At 43.4% G+C, this 26,288-nt stretch overlaps 1 protein-coding gene across 1 annotated transcript in view; it reads left to right on the forward strand.

Moving 5' to 3' along the window:
- The first annotated feature begins 390 nt into the window (after positions 1 to 390).
- The window catches only part of ZNF365 (zinc finger protein 365), a 46,904-nt gene continuing 21,006 nt past the window's right edge, over positions 391 to 26,288 (forward strand). Inside the window, 3 exon segments of the mRNA XM_075934888.1 lie at positions 391 to 511; positions 1,535 to 2,278; positions 17,667 to 17,847. Coding sequence (XP_075791003.1) covers positions 1,548 to 2,278; positions 17,667 to 17,847 — 912 coding nt within the window. The 5' untranslated portion in view covers positions 391 to 511; positions 1,535 to 1,547.

The raw sequence follows: 26,288 nt of genomic DNA on the forward strand, positions 1-26,288 counted from the left end.
CAACACGTCAGCACCAGTAAAATGTGTGTACAGTGGCAAAAGTCTCATCAACTGTAGCAGAACCAGGATTTTAGCCAATATGTCCTAATGGCTCAGTAGTATTCCTTCCTTGTAAATGCAGCTTAGTTCCCTCCCATTCCGTTACATTACATAGTTTGTGTCAGGTTTGCTTCTGTGCTCAGATGACAGGTATGGATTTAGAGACTGGGCTCTCTGCTCTCCCTTCTTTCCCTCTTGGTTTCCAGCAGCCTTTATGCAGGCTGTTTTTCTGCTCCTTCCATGCTGGCCTAAAGTGGATTTTGCTTTGTGCTCTGCCTGAGCTCTCAGCCTTTGCCCAGCCCCCTCCTTCCTCCAGATGCTCCACCCCGCTCACTGCTCAGCTCTGTGTTGGTGTGAATGAATGAGAGAGGGGGTGTGAATAAGTATGACTGTGCTGGGCTCAGCCTGATTTACGGCTCTGCTGAAAACAGCTTTCCCTGCAGCTTCAGCAACAGCAGCAGCAACAAGTGAGGTAAGTGCTGCTCTCTGCACCACAGAGGCGGGGGGAGAAAGAAAAGAGGTGGCTTGCTGCAGTCAGGGCATGTGTCTGCCAGTGCAGGAAGGAATGGGGTTTAGGGGTATGAACGAGGGAAATGGACTCAGCTCAGAGCCCTCGGCAAACTGGGTGTAGGAGGCAGCATCAGACACCATGCACACTGCAGGAGATGTGTCTCCTAACACACGCAGCAGAGAGAGGAGAGGCTGCAGCTCTGCCTAGCCTTCCCCAGGCCATACAGAAATAGTGCCCTTGTTTTATTTAATCAATTGCCATTAAAACATCTTTGTGGCTGCTGCATGCATGTTGCCAGCCCTCCTCTTTTGCTCTCCTCTGCATAGAGCTAGCCTCTCCTTGCCCCCGTCTGCCTGAGGTCCTCATCTTGCATCCCTCTGTCACTCTCCTTGAGCATTTCTGTAGGAAAGCCATCATCTGCTCCTCTCTGCCAGGGGCAGGGCACCATGTACTTATATGCATACATGTGTACAGGTACAATTTTAGATTTGTTGTGTTGGCAGAAACAGTTAAAGGCTTTTTGCTTACTCAACAAATGCAAAAATCTTGTTATTGGCCTTGATCTGTGAGTATCATTGGGAATAATAATGAATGTATGAAAAAGCATAATAAGCTATTTAGTTTCTCAGCATGCTGCCCTATAGACTACTATTGAACAAATGGCTAGCTTTTCCTACGTATGTAGTCTGACTGCTAAATAAATGCTACAGGGTCAGTTGCTCTCAACTGTTTCAGCTTCCCTAAGGAGAGCTTTGTGGCAGCAAAAAAAAGTGAGAGAATACATTGTTTTATTTTACTGTGTGATGTGCTGCCATTCACAGGAGATGGTTGTACTTGCTTTTCCCAGAACTTGTTTGAAAAATCAGTCTGAAAGTTTTTTCTTACTACTTTTATTAGCAAAATATACAGTACTTCTCTCAGGATGCAATAAAAGCATCTTTTGAAACAAACCTGAAAATAAGCTTGTGTTTTCTTTTCCACCAGCATTCAGAGAGTAATGCAACAGGACACTTTTGAAGAAAGCCTACACCCCTGGCAGGAGTCATTTGAAAATGTCAGTATCTGCATGCCATTTCGTTGCCCACGATGTGGTGACCACACTAGATTCAGAAGCCTTTCTTCTCTGCGGGCACATCTGGAGTATGCTCATAGCTATGAAGGAAGAGGTCTTCTGACAAAATGCAATTTATTTTCATCCTTCAAAGGTGCAGATCTGCTCTCTTCCTCAGAGACCACGATTCAAGGAAAAGTGGGAGACCCTAGCAATGCAATAATACAAAAATCATCCTTCATACATTTTTGTGACACGTCTCACGAGAACCCAAAGAACAGCCAATCCCTGGAGGCGGAAGCTGAAAGACCTGTCTCTTTTGTGGCAAATTATAGGTCTGCAGACTTCATAGATGAGCAGATTTCTAAGCCTGGGGTTCCAACAACAGACTCCAAATCCTCTTTTGAGGCACATGTGCGAGAAAAGTTTAACAGGATGGTAGAAGCTGTAGATAAAACAATAGAGAAGAGAATTGACAAGCTTACCAAAGAGCTGGCCCAAAAGACTGCTGAGCTGTTGGAAGTTCGGGCAGCTTTTGTGCAGCTGTCTCAGAAGAAACAGGAAGTTCAGAGACGAGAGAGGGTCTTGAACAGACAGGTGGATGTTGCAGTTGAGATGATTGCTCTGCTGAAGCAACGTCTTACAGAGTCTGAGGAAGAACTTCACAGGAAAGAAGAGTAAGTGGAAGGGCAATGGAAGCACAGTGTTGATAGCTTTGCATGTGCTTGTAGAACATATGCAATATTAGAATAGATTTATATATGAAAACATGTTGTGGCCACTATTGCTAACTCAACATGAGAGAATATGGGTGCTGCATGAGATCTATTGTTCTTTTTACTTCTGTACTTTGGGTCAGAGTCACAAAGCCTACTGCACTAGCATTATCAATTGTATTGCATTTGCCACCAAAATCTTACCATGGGTTTCATACAGAAGAAGTGCCTTTCGGTTACGAGAACCCCTATTACACAGTGCAGGGACAGCTTAGGCAGTGCTCCACCAAATTTTACCCTCTGTTATGCCCGTGTAAATCCTTTGACTTCTCTGGAGTCACACGGGCATCACTGAGACGGAACTTTGACTTAAACAAATTAACACATATTCTGCATATCATTTTTTAAAAGTGAGGTTTAAGAAAGGCCAAATTGCAGTGCCCTTGTCACTCTGAATGGCAGCTTATTCCTAGCAGTCCTATCAAAGTCATTGAGGCTACTTGTAGAGGAAGGTATTTTCAGTGTGAGCAAGGCCATCACATTCTGGCTCTAGCAGATGGCCAACCCCTGCCCTGTGTTATGTGGATGCAGCACAAGAAAGTGGTAAAAGGAGTTTCTTCTCCCCAGGGGAGCAGCAGGGGAGGGTTGTAAGCTAGTGTTCAAGAAGGCATTTCTAAAAAAACCTGGAAACGGTTGGAGGGTGGAGGAGGAAGAACTAGATCTATAACAGCAAAATTATTTATGTCATTGGAACCACAAACATATCCCAGACCCATTTTGACTTGATGCACCTATTAAAAATGTAGCAATGTTTGTTACATTATTTATGGATGAACTACTTATTTCGCATTCTCAGAAGCTCTTTCAGACAGTTTTCCACAACAACTTATTTTTAGTAAAATGCATGTTCTTTAAAATGTGATGCTTCTAAATTGGTTCATTAGGTACCAAAAAGAAATATAAGGCAAACTAGTAGATATGACAGTGATTTTAAACAGCCATACATTTTCCAGAATAATGGATCCAGTCCTGCAACCTTTATTCATGTGAACCAACTCCAAAGGGAGTATGGTCGCAGACTTCATTTTCTGCATAAGTAGCATTACTAACACCAATCAGAGCAGTGGTCAGAGAAGTGTTCAGTTCTGGGCCCCCCACTATAGAAAGGATGTGGATGCATTGGACTCATAGACTTTAAGGTCAGAAGGGACCATTATGATCATCTAGTCTGACCCCCTGCACAATGCAGGCCACAGAATCTCATCCACCCCCTTCTAGAATAATCCTCTCACCTATATCTCAGATATTGAAGCCTTCAAATAGTTTGAAGACCCCAAGATGCAGAGAATCCTCCAGCTGTGATCTGTACCCCATGCTACAGAGGAAGGCAAAAAATCTCCAGGGCCTCTGCCAGTCTACCCTGGAGGAAAATTCCTTCTCGACCCCAAATATGGTGATCAGCTAAACCCTGAGCATGTGGGCAAGACTCACCAGCCAGACACCCAGAAAGTTCTCTATAGTAGCTCCTATCATCCCTCCATTGACCTGTTTACCACTGATAATGAATGGTCAATTAGTTACCAGGATCATGTTATCTCATCAAACCATCCCCTTCATAAACCCATCGGCTGTGTCTACATTGGCACCCTTTTCCGGAAAAGGGATGCTAATGAGGCACTTTGGAGTTGCAAATGCCGCGGGGGATTTAAATATCCCCCGCAGCATTTGTATGAATATGGCTGCCGCTTTTTTCCGGCTCGGAGCTTTGCTGGAGAAAAGCACCAGTCTAGACGGGATCTTTCAGAAAATAAAGCCTTTTCCGGAAGATCCCTTATTCCTGATTTTAAGAGGAATAAGGAATCTTCCGGAAAAGGCTTTATTTTCCAAAAGATCCTGTCTAGACTGGCGTTTTTCTCCGGCAAAGCCCCGACCTGGAAAAAAGTGGCAGCCATGTTCATGCAAATGCCGCGGGGGATATTTAAATCCCCCACGGCATTTGCAATTCCAAAGTGTCTCATTAGCTCCCTTTTCCGGAAAAGGGTGCCAATGTAGACACAGCTAGTTTAATCTTGAAGCCAGATAGATCTTTTGCCCCCACTACTTCCCTTGGAAGGCCGTTCCAGAACCTCACTCCTCTAATGGTTAGAAACCTTCGTCTAATCTCAAATCTAAACTTCCTACTAGCCAGCTTATATCCATTTGGAGAGGGTTCAGTGGAGGGCAAACAAAATGATTAGGGGGCTAGAGCGCATGACCTATGAGGAGAGACTGAGGGATTTGGGTTTGTTTAGTCTGCAGAAGAGAAGAGCGAGGGGGGATTTGATAGCAGCCTTCAACTTCCTGAAGGAAGGTTCCAAAGAGGATGGAGAAAGGCTGTTCACAGTAGTGAGGGATGGCAGAACAAGGAGCAATGGTCTCAAGTTACAGTGGGAGAGTTCTAGGTTGGATATTAGGAAAAACTATTTCCCTAGGAGGATGGTGAAGCACTGGAATGGGTTCCTTAGGGAGGTGGTGGAATCTCCATCCCTGGAGGTTTTTAAGTCTTGGCTTGACAGGCCCCTGGCTGAGTTGATTTAGTTGGGATTGGTCTTACCTTGGGTAGGGGGCTGGACTTGATGTCCTCCTGAGGTCTCTTCCAGCTCTATGATTCTAAAAAAAAAAGTGATGGTACCCTCCAAAGCTATGCCCAGACATGAAGTCAAAGTAAGATGCATTTAGTAGGTTCTTAAGACTTACTTACTACTAATTTGTAGTAAGAACACACTTCCCCTTTTTTGTGTGACTGCTTTGATCAGCAGTGATACTTTAAATGATGACATGGTTAGGCCTTAGAGTTAGCATCCCACCATGTCCCATGAGAGCAGTTTACACCGCTCAGAAATATGTGCTGGGAGCAGCAGGCCTGGTATACACTTGGATGTTGTGCAAGTATAACGTTTTATGTTAGAGTTTTGGTATTGAATGCTCCCCATCCTACATCAGAGTTTTGCACTTGCTCAACATGGTATTGGCTGCAGAGCTGGGAGCTCATGATCTGTACTAACTCGGTAGTTGGCTGCTGCCAGAGCAGGCCGGAGCATAAGCAGTGTGGTCACTATGCCATTGAAATCTGACCAGGGATACCTCAGTGAGTGGGATCGCAGCCTGGTGCAGGGGGTTGCAAAGGCACTAGACTTTAGCCTGGCTGCCTCCATCCAGAGACCAACGTAGCCTAGGACAGTTGATGTTGTGACTGGGTGTCTGCCCCTGTACAGCGTAGCACATGGGAATCCACCAAGAACTTGGCTTCTGGCAACCCCAGCTCATGCATTGTTTGAGTATGAGAGAGGGGCAGCTCCGCAGCCTAGGAAGCCTGGGGGCTCTGCAGCAGCTGAGGGGCAAGAGGGAACCTGAAATAGAACACTCCCCCAGCAGTATCTGAATTGGTGCCACTGCGTTAATGGCATAGTCATGACAGTGTAGCATCCTGGTACTGGTATAAGTGCCTCTAAACGAAGGGGGTTGGACTGGTTTGACTACACTGATACAGTTAAAGTGGCACTACTTATGTGGGGGGATAGGAGCCCTAAGGCAGACATACTGCATCAATAACACACTTCACATTGGGAAAGTCAAAAGGGCCAGAAATGACTCTTTCTATTTTGCAAAAGAAAGTTTAGTACTATCAAACTTTAAATACAGTCACCAAAGAGAACTTGAGGTCACCGAGCCACCTCAATGTTACCCAAGACTGAGACTACACAGATGAGTAAAGGCTGTTAGTGGAGCACTTGAGCAGATTTCTGAGTTAATTAGAAAATGTGGGCAGAAAGGAGATAATATTTGATGACGGAGAGTGAGAGTCAGCATGACTACCATGGGCTTCAGAATACCACGGAAACTTGCAAAAAGGGGCTACATGTTAAGCTGTAAATTAGATCACAAACTAAGAGCAATTATGATTTCAAGAGGGCACCTCAAGGCTTGTTTCTGGAAAATAAGGGGATTTATAGGTATGGTGAAAACAAGCCAAGCAGAAGGGGTTTGATTGTAATAAATGTAAAGAGAATAAGTGTAAGACCAGGACACATTTGTGTATTCCTAAATTTTAGTATGTGAGAAGCATTTGAAATATTAGAGAATTGGGCTTACGTAGTTCTCTCTGCCTGGATCATTTTTTATGACTAAGGACAATCAGTAATCAGCAGGAATTCTCTTTTTACAGAAAAAAATGCTGGAATTTCTATTGGCAATTTCTTTTTGTTTTATCTTCTAATTAGTTTTGCTCTGATACTAAAGCCAGAGAACATAGAATCATAGAATCATAGAACTGGAAGAGACCTCAGAAGGTCATCAAGTCCAGCGCCCTGCTCTAGGCAGGACCAATTCCAACTAAATCAACCCGGCCAGGGCTTTGTCAAGCCGAGACTTAAACACCTCTAGGGATGGAGACTCCACTACTTCCCTAGGTAACCCATTCCAGTGCTTCACCACCCTCGTAGTGAAATAGTTTTTCCTAATATCCAACCTGGACTTCTCCCACAACAACTTGAGACCATTGCTCCTTGTTCTGCCATCTGTCACTACTGAGAACAGCCTCTCTCCATCCTCTTTGGAACCTCCCTTCAGGAAGTTGAAGGCTGCTATCAAATCCCCCCTCACTCTTCGCTTCTGCAGACTAAACAGACCCAAGTCCCTCAGCCTCTCCTCATAAGTCATATGCTCCAGCCCCGTAATCATTTTGGTTGCCCTCCGCTGGACCCTCTCCAATGCGTCCACATCCTTTTTGTAGTGGGGGGCCAGAACTGGACACAATACTCCAGATGCGGCCTCACCAAAGCTGAATAAAGGGGAATGATGACATCTCTGGATCTGCTGGCAATGCTCCTCTTAATGCAACCTAATATGCCATTAGCCTTCTTGGCTACAAGGGCACACTGTTGACTCATATCTAGCTTCTCATCCACTGTAACCCCCAGGTCCTTTTCTGCAGAACTACTACTTAACCGGTTGGTCCCCAGCTTGTAACTATGCTTGAGATTCTTCTGTCCCAAGTGCAGGACTCTACACTTGTCCTTGTTGAACCTCATCATATTTCTTGTGGCCCAATTCTCCAATTTGTCTAAGTCATTCTGTACCCTATCTCTGCCCTTAAGCGTATTTACCTCTCCCCCCAGCTTAGTGTCATCCGCAAACATGCTGAGGGTGCAATCCATCCCCTCATCCAGATCATTAATAAAGATATTGAACAAAACCGGTCCTAGAACCGAACCTTGGGGTACTCCGCTAGAAACTGACCGCCATCCTGACATCGAGCCGTTGATCACTACCCGCTGGGCCCGGCCTTCTAGCCATCTTTCTATCCATCTTACCGTCCATTTATCCAATCCACAATCCCTTAACTTGCTGGCAAGAATATTGTGGGAGACCGTATCAAAAGCCTTGCTAAAGTCAAGGTATATAACATCCACTGACTTCCCCATGTCCACTGAGCCAGTTACCTCATCATAGAAGCTAATCAGATTGGTCAGGCACGACTTGCCCTTTGTGAATCCATGCTGACTATTCCTAATCACTTTCCTCTCATCCAAGTGCCTCAATATGGATTCCTTAAGGATCCCTTCCATGATTTTTCCAGGAACCGAGGTAAGACTGACTGGCCTATAGTTCCCTGGATCATCCTTCTTCCCTTTTTTGAAGATGGGCACTACATTTGCCTTTTTCCAGTCATCTGGGATTTCTCCTGATCTCCACGACTTTTCAAAGGTAATAGCCAAAGGCTCCACAATGACATTTGCCAACTCCCTCAATACCCTCGGATGCACTAAGTCTGGAACCATGGATTTATGTACGTTTAGCTTTTCTAAATAGTTCCTAACCTGTTCTTTACCTACCACGGGCTGTCCATCTTCATCCCATCTTGTGTCACTTGGTGCAGAAGTCCAGGAGCCGACCTTGTCCATGAATACAGAGACAAAGAAAGCATTGAGTACTTCAGCTTTCCCCACACCATCTGTCACTAGGTTACCTCCTTCTTCGATTAGGGGCCGCACACCCTCTCTGATCACCTTCTTCTTGTTAACATGCCTGTAGAAACCTTTCTTGTTATCCTTTACATCCTTAGCCAGTCGCAATTCCATTTGCGCTTTCGCCTTCCTGATAACCCCCTGGCATTCTCGAGCTATACCTTTAAACTCCTCCCTGGTCATTTGTCCAAGTTTCCACTCTTTGTAAGCTTCCTTTTTGTGCTTAAGTTCACCAAGGATTTCCCCTGTAAGCCAGTCCTGTCTCCTACCATGTTTGCCTCTCTTGCTACGCATCGGGATGGTTTCTTTCTGTGCCTTCAATAAGGCTTCTTTAAAATACTGCCAGCTGTCCTGGACTCCTTTCCCCTTCATGTTAACAACCCAGGGGATTCTGCCCATCAGATCTCGGAGGGAGTCAAAATCAGCTTTTTTGAAGTCCAAGGTGTGTATTTTACTACTCTCTTTTCTTCCTTTGGTCAGGATCCTGAAATCTACCATTTCATGATCACTGCTTCCCAGGTTGTCACCCACCTCCACTTCCCCTATTAGTTCCTCCCTGTTTGTGAGCAGAAGGTCAAGCTGCGCACGGCCCTTGGTCGGATCCTTCAGCACCTGTGTCAAGAAGTTATCCCCAACATTCTCCAAAAACTTCCTGGATTACCTGTGTACTGCCGTATAGGTTTCCCAGCAGATGTCAGGGTGATTAAAGTCCCCCACGAGAACCAGGGCCTGCGATCTGGAAGCTTCTCTCAGTTGTCCAAAGAAAGCCTCATCCACCTCATCCACCTGATTCGGTGGCCTGTAGCAAACACCAACCACAACATCAATGCTGTTGTTTGCTCCTTTAAACTTAACCCATAGACTCTCAACAGGTTTTTCTCCCTCTTTATACTGGAGTTCAGAGCAATCGTAGTGCTCTCTTACATATAGTGCAACTCCTCCTCCTTTTCTCCCCTGCCTGTTGTTCCTGAACAGTCTATACCCTTCCATGACAGCGCTCCAGTCATGCGAGTCATCCCACCACGTCTCTGTTATCCCAATTAAATCATATTTCTTGGTCTGGGCCAGGGCCTCCAGTTCTTCCTGTTTGTTGCTCAGGCTTCTCGCATTAGTGTACAAACACTTCAGGTAACCAGTTGATCGTCCTATCTTCTCCATTCGAAACATGAGTCCTCCTTTCTTGCCCCTTCCTCTCTGCATTTCTTCCCGGTATCCGACTTTCCCACTCCCCTCAGGGTTTTGGTCACCGTCCCCTGACGAACCTAGTTTAAAGCCCTCCTCACTAGGTTTGCAAGCCTGTCCGCGAAGATGCTCCTTCCTCTCTTCGTTAGGTGGATCCCATCTCTTCCTAACAATCCTTGCGCCCGGAACAGAGTCCTATGGTTGAAGAAACCAAAGCCCTCTCTGTGACACCATCTGCGCAACCACGCATTTGCGTCCTCAATTCGACGATCCCTGCCCAGTCCTTTCCCTTCAACAGAGAGGATGGAGGAGAATACCACTTGCGCTCCAAATTCTTGGATCCTTCTTCCTAGCACTACATAATCCGCAGTAACACGCTCAAGATCATTCTTGGCCGTATCATTAGTTCCCACGTGGAGAAGCAGGAAGGGGTAGCAATCCGAAGGTTTGATCAGCTTGGTAAGCCTCTCAGTGACATCCTGAATGCGAGCTCCCGGTAAGCAGCACACCTCTCGAGATTCCAGGTCCGGATGGCAGAGGGATGGCTCAGTCCCTCTTAGAAGGGAGTCCCCGACCACCACCACCCGTCGTTTCCTTTTGGGGGTGGTGGCCGTGGAACCCCCATCAGTAGGACTACGCATCCCATGTCTTCCAGTAGATGGTGTTCCCTTCTGGTTTCTTCCTTGTGAGGTCCCTTCCAGACCTTTCAGCACTGCAGAACCTGTGGAGAGAGCTTGAAAGCGATTGCTTACCTCTATAGCATCGGGGGATTCCCGTGCTGGCCTTTTTCCCCTTCTAGAAGTTACATGCTGCCAGTTCTCTTCTTGGTCACATACTGCCCTCTCTGGCTCTTCTGCCTGCCGCGCTTGAAGGATTAAATGCTGCCTTCTATCGAGGAAGTCTTCATCCTCTCTGATCAAGCGTAGGGTCGACACTTGGGCCTCCAGTCCTCTAATTTTTTCTTCCAAAATGTCGACCAGCTTGCACTTGGTGCAGATGAAATCCATTCTTTCTTCCAGGAGGAAGACAAACATGGCACACGCTGTGCAGGTATCAACAGCAGACCCATCACCAACCATCGCTGCTGTCCTAGAAAAGGGATTTAAAAAGAAAGGCAAGAGAACCTCCCGCCCTTCCCTCTCCCCTTCCGAACTCCCTCTCCTTAGAACATACTAAGCCACAACAATACTTAAGGGACAGACTTTCAATACTTAGGCAAAACTTCCATTGGCTTTCCTCCATCATCTACCTTCCATATTGTTAATTGCTTAACTCTCAAAGGCCATATTTACATTCAGTGCTTTTTTGTTAAAAAAAAAAAAAAAGTGAAGGTACTCCAGGGGAAAAGTTGTTGAGCTCTGACTGAAGGTGCCGGTACTGAGTCTGGAGGTGCCACTACTGCTTACCGGACAGTACCGTCACAAAGCACTATCTACACTACGCAGAAGATAGATGCTGCCACAGTCAATCTGCCTGGGTTCAAATTAGCGGATCTAGCGAAGACATGCTAATTCCAGTTGAGAGGGAACCACTGTCAGTGCTGGTAGTCCTGCTCCTCATGAGGAGTAAGTGAAATCAACGAGAGCAGCATTGATTTTCCCTGTAGTGTAGACATGGCCTTTGGGAGTTATTGTAGAATAGCTTATTCTACAGCAACTATATTAGTCAGCTTCCCCATGACGATTAGGCCGTAGGGTCAGATTACGACTTGTTTTTCCATGGCAGTTCATAGAGCCTTTCCCTTGTGCCCCCAAATAGAAAACTGCCATTGTTGTGATCAATAGGCTCTCTGGAGTACATGTCCTGTTCCTTCTGTGTGCCTCTTGAGTTGTCCAAAGGGGAAGGGAAGGAAAGCCATAGCCATAGCCCCTTCCATTTACATAGTAAACAGAAAGGGGCTTCAGAATACTGGATGACTTCAGCTCAAGCCAGGTGTGCCAAATTTCACAGAAACTTGAAATTGGAGGGGCAAAAAATTGCCTCAAGTGGCAATAATTTCTGTGACACTACAGAAGAATAGTCAGCGTTTTCAGCCAGTTTGCTGGAACCCGGGTGCTGCAGAACCCCCAGCTTGAAATGGTTTCCATTATATACAAGGGTGCAGTCTGTTTCAATGGCTCTCAGCAGCTCCACTATAAAAATTGTTCCAGCTCCCCTGGCTGTAGGGAGAGATCTTCAAAGGCATAAAGTTAGGCATCCGATTGCAAGTCAGTGGGACTTTTCTTTGAAAATCTGTCAGTCACTTAGTGCTTATCACTAGTGTACATTTAAAGTCACAGAAGAGTGTTTTTTGTGAGTGGGTGAAAACTTGGTGCCAAATTAAGACCCACCTGACTCAAAATGGTGAGTCAATGAAACTAGGAGTTCCTGCACTCTCTAGCTTCACGTGATTTTCATTATATACCGGGCTAACGGTTTTGTTAAATGGCTCTTAACATCCCCAGTGTAAATAATCTTCCAGCACCCCTGCTACACATGCAAATAACTATGGGAGAAACTATTGTCAATGGGAGAAAGAGGTTCACAATCTGGCTCTCGGGGTATGTGTACATAGCGGCACTATTTTGGGATAACCTCTGCTATCCTGAAATAGCATTATGCATGTCTTAATAGCATGCCCATTATTTCAAAATAGATTTGAAATAACGGACATCTTATTCCAGCATCCTGTAAACCTTGTTGCATGAGGAATCAGGAAGACGCTGTAATAGCATTCTATTTCAAAATTTGGCGCTGTGCAGATAGCACCAAATTTTGAAATAGGCTCTCAAAATAAGCTACGCAATTTGCATAGCTCAAACTGCTTAGCTTATTTTGAGTTACACACGATTTAGAGACCAGGGCAGCTCAAGCTTTTTCAAAGTACACAGTGAAATGTGCTTCTGATTATTTCCAGCTACGACAAAAATGAAAATAAGACAGTCTTTGCATTGCCTGTAAATATAGTAATTAGTAGGGGCAACCAGCCTTAAAGTGATATTAATTACTTGGCTGATGTAATGCCATGAAGACAGCAACCTTGATTTCTAATCAGGCCTCAATATTTACATGGTACTTTACCAACTGAAGATGTAGCATGATGTACTTAAAAAACCTCCTACAAATAAAGCTTGCTGTATTAGCAACATTCCATGTCTTAAAATAAACCTCCCTTTTAGGTTCCTTTGAACAAAATTGTTCAAAAATATAATTAATTAAAGGGATGTAGAGTTCTGATCCCCAATCTTAATTACTATATTAGTATTTTTCTCCATTTAAAAAATTTGCAGGAGGAGAGTACAGTGTTGCAATTGACTGTATATGATTCTCAGAATATGCTGTATCTGTTGGAAAGTTCAATCCACATGGCTGATAGAATCTATCATCCCCTCCTATGAATAGTTTAAATAATGAAAAATATCATCACATGTAGAGTTATACCCAAACATTACCTCTGTCTCTACAAAATCATATAATTATTAATTGAAAATATTTTAGATATGCAAGGTATCTACAGTGTTCCCAGTCTGAACAATAAGAGGGCTTCAGGAAACAAGAAAGCAATGCAGGACTACCACGAAATCCAGAGGCTAAACAAAGGCTAAAGAGTGAATCTCACCCATCCCTGTCTATGTTTTGTGACTCTTTGCTTACCAGGCCTATGTTGGTTTGCAAGGACCAATCTCTGAGCAAGTACACAGAGGTTCTGAGTGCTACTGAGGGACTGTATGTCTACACTACACTACAGAGTTTTGTCGGAAAAACGGCCATTTTTCCGACAAAACCTGAGTTACATGCATACTGCAATTATGTTCTTCTGAAAGTAAATTGAAAGAACAGAGGGTTTTTTCCGGCATTGGTAATCCTTTTTCAATGTGGAAGAAGCTTTTTTCCAATAGGCTATGTCTACACTACAAGGTTTTTGTGCAAAACCCGGTGGAGTGTCCACACCTCAAGCATGTTTTTGTGCAAAACAAACAAAAAAAAACCCAGTAAATTGACAGGACAGAGGGCTTTTGCCGGTAGAGTTATTCCTCTCCTCACTAGGAATAACTCCTTTTTGCGCTACAGCTCTTGTGCAAAAAGGCATGTGTGGACATTCCGCACGGGTTTCTTGCGCAAAAAGAGCCTATTAGAAAAAGCACAGGTGCTCCAATGGCCATTCTGTTAATGGAATCAGGGCTTTCTTGTGCAAGAGCATCCATGCAGTGTGGACACTCTCTTGCACAAAAGCACATCACTTTTGTGAAGCGCTTTTGAGGTGTGGACGCACTTTTGCACAAGAAATTTTTGCAGGGAAGAGGGAGTTCTTTCAAAAGAAGAGGAAAAAGCACAAGTGCCCTGGTGGCCACTCCATCCATAGTAATCACAGCTTACATGCAAGATGGCATCCATTCAGTGTGGACGCTGTCTTTCAAAAAAGCAGATTGCTTTTTCGATGCGCTTTTGTGTTTGGACTCTCTCTTTTGGAAGAAGTTTTTTCAGTAAAACTAGCTATCCCTGCTTGGAAGGTGTCTAAGCAGGTCTCAGGATCTTATAGTGCTACTTATTTTAAGACATGATTTTAAGTGATGGAAGATAAATGAGACATTTTTGAAGAAACAAAGTGTAAGGATCTTCAGGTTGAATGACTGAAAAAGAGAGCCAACAGATTACACTTGGGGGATGTGAGGGAGGAGCTAATGTTGAAAATGTAGGATTCAGATGGATTTAATAGCCCTAGAGAGCCTGTTTAGAAATATTAGGCGTACATGGAGGTAGTATAGCAAGCATGTCCTAAAATAGTTCATTTTTGAAGATAAAGTACCCCAGCTTTGAGGCAACCATCATCAAATGTTTCTCACTTCACCTTGACACTGCTCAGGAAGCTATTTTGTGAGGACATGGGTCCCAGTTGTCTTGACTCTGTACACTGTATGTATTCTCCATTCTTTCCCTCTAAACAGAGGATCCCCAAATGGGGAGGATGCTATTGACTTCATTAGGAGCAGCATCATATCATACTGTCACGAGTCTCAGTTTTTCTGTGAAGCAAAGGAGTGAAAAATAGCCACATGTGGATATCCAATGTAGGTAATATTAACAGAATCAAAGTTAGCGAGCATAGGCAAGCAAGATGTATAGGGGAAAAAACAAAGAGCACATAGCTATTATATTCTAGTTATTAGTTATATATATATCTTCTAAATAGATCTGATGCAAGATCATATATAAATCTGTGAGTAAGTCCATGAAAACTGCATGGCGCAAAGGAGGCAATTAAAAAGACAAAATGGCTGTGGTGAAGTTAAATGAGTTTGTTGAATCAGTCTTCTCTAGAATGGATGATGATGGGGGGAAAAAAATCCCCAGTGAACAACTTATAGGTAATCAAGGCATAGCAATGGCAGAGAGAAAGATGTCTCTAAGGAGGAGGATTGGAGCAACTAAAGAAACTTCACAGCAGTAAATCCTCAGGGCTTGATGTTGTTTTGAGAGTTCTAAAGGAAGTTAAAAAAATACTAGTTATAAGATAGCAGTGCTATGAACAAGTATGTAATGGACTTTTTACAGTCCAGGAGCTGCGCCTACGTATCAGACAGCACCTACTCTGCTATCTATCTTTAAAAAGAGCGAAAAAGCCACCCTGGGAGTTATAGAGTGGGGAGGCTCACTTGTGTAGGGAGAGAATTAATTGCAAGTACAATCTTTAAAGGCATGTTAATGAACTGCTTGCATGAATCTACATTAAAAATTACATTGGGCTATCAAGAAAACAAGAAAAAACAGCATAGGCTTTACCATCTTCAATCAGATCATTTGCCCATCTAGCTTGGTGTCCTTCCTAGGAGAATGGTCTCAATCTTCCGAAGATAATCAATCCCTTATATCTCTAGCCCAGGCCTGTTGATGGCAACAGCAGCAGCTGGAGCTCCAGGCCCTATCAATCACCACTGGAGCCATGTGTGGCATATTGCAGGCAGCACGGAGGGCTGCCTGGGGGAGGCTAGCCCCAAGCCCACCCCTTCTGCCTCCGGCTCTGCCCCTTCCAGGGGCACAGAGCCAGCCTCCCTGCTTTGCCCCCAAGTCTGTCAACCCCACTGACTAAGGATGTGGAGGAAAAGGAAAATGCTTGCCGCCCTCTGCAGGTGACTCATTCACGCCATGGGAAAGGAGATTATGTCATCTTCTAATGATTTTTCCCGAAATAGCTACAACTAGCATTAGTATTCATGAAATTATCCAGCCCATCTTACAGCAACTGCCAGTCATTCAACTCTTGACATGCTGTTGCAATGATGAATCCCACCAGGATGACTAAGTGCTTCAGAAAGTAGCAGCTTCTCATTGTTGTAAATTGTCTGGTTCAGTAGCTGAACCGCCTGCTGCTTGTGAATGAGGGGAAGCCAACTATCTGCCCCTCTTGCCCACAAACATTAATTTATAGCAAATTCCAGCTTTCCATGCTTCAGTTTCCTGTCCCCTACAAAACAGTAGGCCATGTTGGAAATGACAAGGCATGACAATGCAAATTCATTATTATTTTCAGTAAAATTTGTTGCAAAACATTGTGTCATGTAATCTATGCAATAACATGTGGGTAGACATTCATTAGACAATTTCTGAGAGGAGTAAGACCATAAGACAGAGTTCTTTAAAACAAAGTAAAAAATGTCCTCTATCTGACACATGGGGACTTTTGGTGTGCTAGCCATAAAAAATGTAAGATTCCAAGGGCCACTATTTTCTGACACCAGTATAAAGTTCCAGAGTAACTTCATGGAAGTTAAATGAGTTACAACAATGTAAGTGAGAAGAAAGTTGAGCATTAAAATTAATCTTGGTTTTAGCATTAACATTATCCTAAACACTCATGTGCGCCTTTTACTTGTTTATAGACAATCTCATGTTATTCCAGAGCAAGCTGATAGTGAGAGAAATCACACAAAGTTGGAATTACCTAGGAGACAGTTTAAGAGTTAAGGTTCCCATTATTTCTTTCTTGCTTGTCGCTATTAAAATCTGGGCTAGGTGTAAATAAATATTCCAGAAGGAACTGAGATGAAAAACAAAACTTTTGCGTGAGCCTTTAAACACTTCTTTCTGGAGCGTCTTTCTACTTCCATTCCTGCTAATTCAGAGATCCTTGTGATGCTTTCTGGTATTTACAGCAAAATCCAGAGGTAAATCAAATTCTTTTAGATAAACTTAGAGGAACTTTGAAGAGAAACTTTGAGTTCCTATAAACAAACAGGAATTTAGAAGGTGATCACCATTATAATGATTTGCTCTTTAGCCACAACAAAAACTTGAGGAGTTCTGTGGCACCTTAAAAACTAAGAAATCATTTTTACTGAAACATGCGAAGTCCTCAAACTTTTTAGCCACTGTTCATAGTACTCATCTCAGACTACAGTTTTCCTGACCAGTTTTGTTCTTTATTTGCCAAACACGGATTCCCCCACCCCAACACGAACACCTTCTGTGTTTTGAATGGAGCTAAAATAGGATTGTACTTGCATACAGCAACCTCACTTTACATTTGAGTGGACTATGCCACTGGATCTGGCCCACAAGTGCAGCAGGAGGGGAGCCTCAGCCCAGCTCCCTGCCTGCCCCGTCCACATGCTGCTCAGAGCAGCTCTCTCAATGATGCAGGCGAAGGGGGGAGGAGATTGAGTTGCTTTGTGTGCTGCCCCTGCTCCCAACATAATCGTGCAATGAACCCTCCCCTCGGACTCGCGTCACGCTGAGCAGCACTCATGGCTCCCATCTGGCTGAGGAACCTGATGGCCAGGGCTGCTGGCTGGGAGCCACCCAGGTAAGCACTTCCCAGCCAGAGCCCTTTAGAAACTCTCTGGGAAACACAGCAACTGTTTTACCCCTTAAGGTCTGCATGGGGTATGTGGCACAGCAGGGCAATCTTCCTGCCCTTCATGAGGTGGCATGCACCTCAAGGAAAACACAAGGAATTGCTTGGTGAGTGTTTCCTAATCCTATGGATTTCCAAGTCTTTATCTACTTTCCTTATTGTCAATCATTTACATAACCAGTAAATATAGAACTATGGCAGCAAACAGAAAGGCATTGGTAGGAATCTCCTTTTCCCTGCTGTTTCTTAGCAACAGTTATTACAACGAAAATGCCAGGACTCTTTCCAATGCCTAGATGTTGCTAAATTTCAAAACCCTTTTGTCTTGCAGAGAGGTTGTTATTTGTAACCACTTTCTTGAAGAGGCAGCTGAGAAAGAGGTCCATGGGAAAGCCAGGCTCCAAAACTTCATTGAGAATTTGTTGCAACGGGTTGATCTAGCAGAAAGACAACTAGAATATTATCAACATCAGCAGATAATGTGCAATTATAATGATGTCAGTGAGCACATGGTAAGTACACAAGACAGTCACCTAATGAATTATACTGTAGTTCAGTGCTCCAGGAAAAGTACCTGAATTTGAATGTGAATACATTCATCAAGACTGAATAACTTAGAACCCAATCAGATTTGAACTTGTAAAATGTTTGTCTTTCTGTGATCTTTTGTTTTATTTATGTCTCAGTAAGGGGAGATCAAACACTTCTGAATATTATAGAAATCTGAAAAGTTTTGAGTCATCTTTTATTTCAAACTTTAATATTCTATTTTAATTATATGGTAAGCAAGTTTAAATACAAACATAAGGTAATGAATTTCATGTGCTAATTAAAAGTAGTGGAAGAAAAAGTGCCGTTGGCTTTATACATTCACAACTGCCACAAATTGCTAGTAGGGGAGCATTCTGCACTTAAAATTAAAAATTCTGCACACAATATTTTAAAAATCTGCAAAATTCTGCATTTTTGTCAGCACAACACAATATAATCAAACTGGTTTCAATTATTTTAAACTACAATAAAATGGATGGAGAATTGAAGTGGAGAGCATTGAGGAAAATGCTCAGACTCTCTCTATCCAATAGTAATGACCTTTTACTTCTAAACTTAAAAAACAACAAACAGTCTGGTATCACTTTATAGACTAACAAAACATATAGATGATATCATGAGCTTTCATGGGCACATTCCACTTCTTCAGATGACCAGAGTTTTTGCTTCTAGTTATTAGTCAACAAATATATACAGCCATCTGCTCAGTATTGTATCACAGGCAAGTCAAGAGCAAGTGAAGGCAGGGTACTCAAACTCTCAATTTATACTGGCTACCGACTGTCTCCAGAAAACTCGGTAGCCAACAGTTCATGGAGCAGATTTTGGTAGGAAATGTTTACGATCGAAAAATTTAGACCAGTTCTAATCACTGAAGCATCATAAGCACTTACAAGGCCACTCTGGCAATGCTTTTACACCTATTTTGTACTCCTGAGGGAATTCACTAAGAACAATTTACGAAGCAGGCAAGGTACTATGTTCTGTCTACCTGAGGGAACAGACTGCCCTTCATCTACCTCTTCATAAATGTACCAAAATTCTGCCCCTCCACACTGAGCATGCTGCAATAGCAAGCAAGAGGGACAGTGTGTTCTCCACATGCTGGTAATTTACATCTCTGCCAGCTGCTCCAGGTGCTCAAACCCATCTTCTTGCACTGCTGGGAAGGGGATGCATGGCCTCTTCTCTTTGGTACCCCCATCAGAAATCATTTTTCTGTGCAGAAACAAAAAAAACCTGCAAGAGCCATGAATTCTGCACCTGCATAGTGATGCAGAATTTCCCCAGGTGTAACAAAATGACTGTAAATAGTTATTTCTGGAAATAAATGCATTAGATACCACTCCAAAAATTACTAGTAAATGGACTGGCAATGCTTCATGTCTATCATTCTTTGATCTCTATCTGGGATTGATCACTAATGATACCTTTGTAATGTGGAAATACAGGCCACATTTAAATCAATGTGAGTTAGTTGTCATTCTATGAGGATCTGGGCCACAGTCCTTGAGAATTAGCAAAAGAATATCTACAAGTTACTAAGCAACCAATAGATGGTAACTCCTACCCACCTGGAGTGTATGCATAGCTTTAACTTATCAGTAAAGCTGAAAGAGTAGCTGTTATTTTGGTTCAAGAACTGAATAAAAAAAAATCCCTCCTTTACATTTTGGCTCATTTAAAATCAAAATGGATGTTTTCAGGGTTTTTTGGGGTTTTTTTTTTGACAAAATGAAAAAAATTTAAATTATTTTGGGTCAAAAATCTTATGAAACGTAACTGAAAAATGATATTTTGTTTTTTGAGCATTTATTTTCACCCTTTGTTTCAAATACAGTTCAATTCTTAAATAAAACATTGTTTCAAATGTCAGGGTTTTTTTTGGCTGAAACTATGTCCCAGATTTGATGGAAATTCAAAAATGCATTTTTGGACAAATTTACCATATGAAGAAAAAAAGTCACTTATCTCTATCTAACAGTGAAAAACTCACCAATGACTTGAGTTGAAGTATCCATAAATGCAGTGGTACTGTACAGATATTTATGCAAAGTATTAAGAATTTCACTGTTTTTTAAAGATTTCAATACTATTCAGTGATGTGGATGGGAGAGCAACACATGTAGAAGTTCAGCCTATCCCAGTCCCATTCCTCTCCTGCCATTCAGCCAGAACTGCATTTTCTTTTTAAACAAATGATGAGCCTGGGCTCCTCAGTGTTAACAGGTACACACAGCCCACCTCCCTGCACTGCTGCCTCTGTATGATCATAGAATCATAGAATCATAGAATAATAGGACTGGAAGGGACCTCAAGAGGTCATTGAGTCCAGCCCCCCGCCCTCAAGGCAGGACCACGCTCCGTCTACACCATCCCTGACAGATGTCTATCTAACCTGTTCTTAAATATCTCCAGAGAGGGAGATTCCACCACCTCCCTTGGCAATTTATTCCAATATTTGACCACCCTGACAGTTAGGAATTTTTTCCTAATGTCCAATCTAAACCTCCCCTGCTGCACTTTAAGCCCATTACTCCTTGTCCTGTCCTCAGAAACCAAGAGGAACAAATTTTCTCCTTCCTCCTTGTGACACCCTTTTAGATATTTGAAAACCGCTATCATGTCCCCCCTTAATCTTCTTTTTTCCAAACTAAACAAGCCCAGTTCATGAAGCCTGGCTTCATAGGTCATGTTCTCTAAACCTTTAATCATTCTTGTCGCTCTTCTCTGTACCCTTTCCAATTTCTCCACATCTTTCTTGAAATGTGGCGCCCAGAACTGGACACAGTACTCCAGCTGAGGCCTAACTAGTGCAGAGTAGAGCGGCAGAATGACGTCACGAGTTTTGCTTACAACACACCTGTTGATACAACCTAGAATCATATTTGCTTTTTTTGCAACAGCATCACACTGTTGACTCATATTCAACTTGTGGTCCACTATGACCCCTAGATCCCTTTCCGCAGTTACACAGCAGTTCTGGGGCAGGGAGAGGTGTGGGGGGCAGGTGGGAGTTGGTACTCACAGGGTGGAGGCTTTTAAACAGGCTCCCTGAAAACACCAGCTCTCAGGGAGCTGCCTGCCTCCCCCAAGCTGCTGCCTCTGATGCAGCAGCAGCAGTGCAGGGGGTAGGGACAGGCAGATAGCTCCGCCTCCCCCCCCCTCAGATGTAATCATGTAACAGCTGAAAATGTCAGTGGTTACATGTTTACCAAAAATGCATTTAACATCCCTAGTGAAGACCCGCTAAATCAACTGCCAATCACCCTCCTGTCAACTCTGCAACTCCTCTGACATAAGAAGAGTAAAAGCGACGAGGAGTCCTGTGGCACCTTATAGACTAACTGAAGTGTAGGAGCATAAGCTTTCGTGGGCAAAGACCCACTTCGTCAGATGCAGACCCACTTCGTGACCTGCATCTGATGAAGTGGGTCTTTGCCCACGAAAGCTTATGCTCCTACACTTCAGTTAGTCTATAAGGTGCCACAGGACTCCTCGTCGCTTTTGCAGATTCAGACTAACACGGCTACCCCTCTGATGAAAGAAGAGTAAAGGGATTCAATGCAACACTTTCTCCCATTAATCCAGCATGGTGTGGATCCCATGGTAATTAGATCTAAGCTACATTTACTAGAGTTATGCTACTACTATAACTCAAATTGTGCAGTTTAGATTGACTTTTCCCCTTGATGCAGGCCTACCCTTAGAAGAGAGAGCAAGAACAGCAGTAGGCAGAAGTGGGAAGGAGAATGTGAGGAATAATCAAACGTCTGTCCTTTTGCTGACAAATAGCTATCATTTTTTTCATTAATAATCACTGTGGCTGCGTCTAGACTGGCATGATTTTCTGCAAATGTTTCCGCAAATGCTTTTAATGGAAAAGTAATAGAAATGTAGCCATGTTAGTCTGGTGTAGCTGAAGCAAAATACAGGACAATGTAGCACTTTAAAGACTAACAAGATGGTTTATTAGCTGATGAGCTTTCGTGGGCCAGACTCACTTCCTCAGATCAAATAGTGGAAGAAAATAGTCACAACCATATATACCAAAGGATAAATTTAAAAAAATGAACACATATAAAAAGGACAAATCACATTTCAGAACAGAAGGGGGATGCAGGCGGGGGGGTCTGTCTCCCAGAGCCTCTTGGAGTTTGGTATCCTGTTCTAGTATAGGCTGTAGTTTATTGATAATGTGTTGGACAGGTTTAAGTTGGGGGTTGTAGGTGAGGACAAGTGGTGTTCTATTGTTGGTTTTCTTGGATCTGTCTTGAAGTAGATGGTTTCTAGGTATTCGTCTGGCTCTTTCAATTTGCTTTTTTATTTCTCCGGGTGGGGTAGTTGAGGTTTATAAATGCTTGTTAGAGATCCTGAAGCTTCTGGTCTCTGTCAGTGGGATTAGAGCAGATGCGGTTGTATCAAAGGGCTTGGCTATAGACGATGGATCGTATGGTGTGTTCTGGATGGGAGCTGGAAGCATGTAGGTAACTGTATGAGTCAGTGGGTTTTCTGTAGAGAGTGATGTCTGATTTTCCATTGTTGATTTGTACTGTGGTGTCCAGGAAGTGGATCTCTCATGTAGAATGGTCCAGCCTGAGGTTGATGGTACAACCGCATCTGAAAGAGCCAGACGAATACCTAGAAACCATTTACTTCAAGATAGACCCAAGAAAACCTACAATAGAACACCACTTGTCATCACCTACAACCCCCAACTTAAACCTGTCCAACACATTATCAATAAACTACAGCCTATACTGGAACAGGATACCAAACTCCAAGAGGCTCTTGGAGACAGACCCATAGTCTCCTATAGACAACCACCTAACCTCAAGATGTTTCTTACCAACAACCACAGGACATACCACACTAATACCAACCCTGGTACCTTCCCTTGCAACAAACCCCGTTGTCAGCTTTGTCCACATATTCATTCTGCTGATACCATTATTGGACCTAACCAAGTGAGTTATAAGATCAAGAACACATACCGTGGACCATCTCCAGCAGACCAGGGACACCGGGAGCAAAGCCGGGGAGGCGGAGGGGCGCTGGGGTATAAGACGAATCCCTATCTTTTTAACTAAAAAATCAGGGGGTCGTCTTATACGCCCAGTAGCCTTATACGCCGGAAAATACGGTATTCCTGCGCATCCAGAAATATAATTTATACTATCATGTGCCAAAAGTGTCCGTCTGCTATGTACATTGGACAAACGTCTCAGACACTTCGCCAAAGGATTAACGCCCACAAAACAGATATCAGACAGGATCACAAAGAAAAAACAGTTTCTTGCCATTTCAACCAGAAAGGACACTGTCTCAACGACTTAACTACCTGCATTCTGCTACAAAGACCTTTTACATCTGCACTTGAAAGGGAATCTCTGAACTGTCATTCATGCTAAAATTCGACACTCTCCGGGGGGGATTAAACAAGGACACCAACTACCTTACCCATTACAAAGATTGCTTCCCCAATTATCACCTCTAATACCATTAGCTCACAGACATTTACCTTCCTTCCCCCCCGCCTGCATCCCCCTTCTGTTCTGAAATGTGATTTGTCCTTTTCATATGTGTTCATTTTTTTTAATTGTATCCTTTGGTATATATGGTTGTGACTATTTTCTTCCACTATTTGATCTGAGGAAGTGGGTCTGGCCACGAAAGCTCATCATCTAATAAACCATCTTGTTAGTCTTTAAAGTGCTACATAGTCCTGCATTTTGCTTTAATGGAAAAGTTTTCCATTAAAAGCATTTTCGGAAAAGAGCGTCTAGATTGGCATGGACGCTTTTCCGCAAAAGCACTTTTTGCGGAAAAGCGTCCATGCCAATCTAGACGCGCTTTTCCACAAAAAAGCCCCGATCGCCATTTTCGCGATCAGGGCTTTTTTGCGCAAAACAAATCTGAGCTGTCTACATTGGCCCTTTTTGCGCAAAAGCTTTGCGCAAAAGGACTTTTGCCCGAACGGGAGCAGCATAGTATTTCGGCAAGAAGCACTGATTTCAGACAGTAAGAAATCAGTGTTCTTGCGGAAATTCAAGCGGTCAGTGTAGACAGCTGTCAAGTTTTTCCGCAAAAGCAGAAAAACTTGCCAGTCTGGACGCAGCCTGTTAGTATTACTTCAATTCAGTAATTTCCCTCTAGATTTGTGTGGCAAGTTTCAGCCACAAGAATGTCCAACACCTTTCCACAGTGACACAGATACAGAGTACAAACTGTACCTAGGAATGATTTCCTCCATCATGGAAATGCAGCCACCTCATGTGAAAAAAGCAACTACAGATTGACTGTACATTGTGTTTATCAGCAGTTTAAATGGAGAAAGCAAAGATCACCTTAATTGAAAATAAGATCTTTGGATAGTGTGGCAAGGGCCTCTTTTCCTCACCAGCCTCCGCTCTTCTCCCCTTGGCTGTAAGGGCCCTTATCTGTTGGGTCTGGGCAGTCAGCCTTCCCCTTAACAGGGGGTTGGGCTTTAGTCTTTCTCTGAGGTAGGGAGCCCAGCCTCTCCTTCTGGAGCGCATCACGTCCCCTGCTGTCTCTTAGCTCAGTAGCTGTTAGGCTACGTCTAGACTGACATGATTTTGCAGAAATACTTTTAACGGAAAAGTTTTTCCATTAAAAGTATTTCCGCAAAAGAGCATCTAGATTGACAAGGATGCTTTTGCGCAAAAGCATCCTTGCCAATCTAAATGTGTTTTTGCGCAAGAAAGCTCTGATGCCCATTTTAGCCATCGGGCTTTCTTGTGCAAAAAATTAAGGTGCCTGTCTACACTGGCCCTCTTGTGCAAGTATTCTTGCGCAAGAGGGTTTATCCCTGAGCGGGAGCATGAAAGTATTTGCGCACGAAGCACTGATTTTGTACATTACAGAGTCAGTGCTCTTGTGCAAATTCAAGCGGCCAGTGTAGACAGCTGGCAAGTTTTTGCGCAAAAGCACATGCTTTTGCGCAAAATCTTGCTAGTCTAGACGCACCCGTAGTGTTTCTGTCTGCCTGTTTCTCTTATCCCTCCTCCCCCAACAAGGGAGGTTTTAAAGCAGGGATGGGGAGCTTTTTTTTGGATTGGGGGCCACTGACCCACAGGAAAATCAGTTGGGGGCCACACACAAGTGAGAAGCAAAAAAACCCCAAACCCTCATTGATATAGCCCCCAATTGAGAAGAAACACACATCCCTCATTCCCCTTGCACATCAGAGTCAAGGGGGGCCCAGCATAGTAGATTTTATGTGCATTAGCTCAGCCTCCCCAATGCTCTGGGGGAGGGCACATCCAGCCCCTAGGCCTGAGGGTCTCCACCCCTGCTTTAAAAGGTTTCAGGCAGGGCTGAAGTGGAATCAGCTGATCCTAACTGTTCCAACCTAGCCCTGTCCCAGCTGATCCTAATCTGTCTGAGACAACCCCTTGTCAGTTGCTTCTGCTTGACCTGCAGTAACCCACTTCTAATTAACAGGGGAGTTGGCTTTTTACCCTGCTAGGGCTGCCTTTTCCCACTCGATTGCACTCCCCTGTGTGAGTTGGTTACAGCAGATATTAAAACTGAGTTCAAATATTGTATGGAAACCAAGGTTAAGATTTCAAAAGTGTTGAGATCTTTAAAGAGGACTATGTATAAGGGACCTTTGCTTTTTAAATTGCCTCTGATAAGGTGTACTTCCAAAAGCACGGTGCCTTTTAACAGCATCTTAGGCATTGTCTTAGTATTGTCTCACATGGGAAAGCACTGCCTACTGAACCAGCTGCACTACCAAATGCTGACCAGGCAGACCTTCTTGAGCTCAGGAAGTTATCACAGAACCCAACATGGTATGATTATAGACATTGTCATTCTAGTAGGCTCAAAAGACAATCAGATCAAAACTCTAACAAACGAAGTGTAAAAAAATATAAAGGAGCAGGGAATTTACTGGGTCAATAATTATTTTTAAATAGTGAATCTGGGAGACAGATTTATTTCAGGATCAAACTTTCAGCTGTGGACACTCATTTTTTGCACATTAAGCAACTAGAAATCTAAATACCCTTTACAAACATGTTAATAATCAGTTATGCAGGAAACTCAAAGGCTACACTGGCATGATTTTGCACAAATACTTTTAATGGAAAAGTTTTTCCGTTAAAAGTATTTGCACAAAAGAGCGTCTACGCTGGCACGGATGCTTTTGCGCAAAAGACATCTTTTGTGCAAAAGCATCCGTGCCAGTGTAGACGCTCTCTTGCACAAGAAAGCTCCGACGGCCATTTTAGCCATCAGGCTTTCTTGTGCAAGAAATTAACTTGCCAGTCTACTCTGGTTCTCTTGCATAAGAATACTTGCGCAAGAGGGCTTATCCCTGAGCGGGAGCATTGGAGTATTTGCGCAAGAACCACTGATTTTGTACAGTACAAAG

The sequence above is a fragment of the Pelodiscus sinensis genome, chromosome 8 (genome assembly GCF_049634645.1).
Source record: "Pelodiscus sinensis isolate JC-2024 chromosome 8, ASM4963464v1, whole genome shotgun sequence".
Classification (NCBI taxonomy): Eukaryota; Metazoa; Chordata; order Testudines; family Trionychidae; genus Pelodiscus; species Pelodiscus sinensis.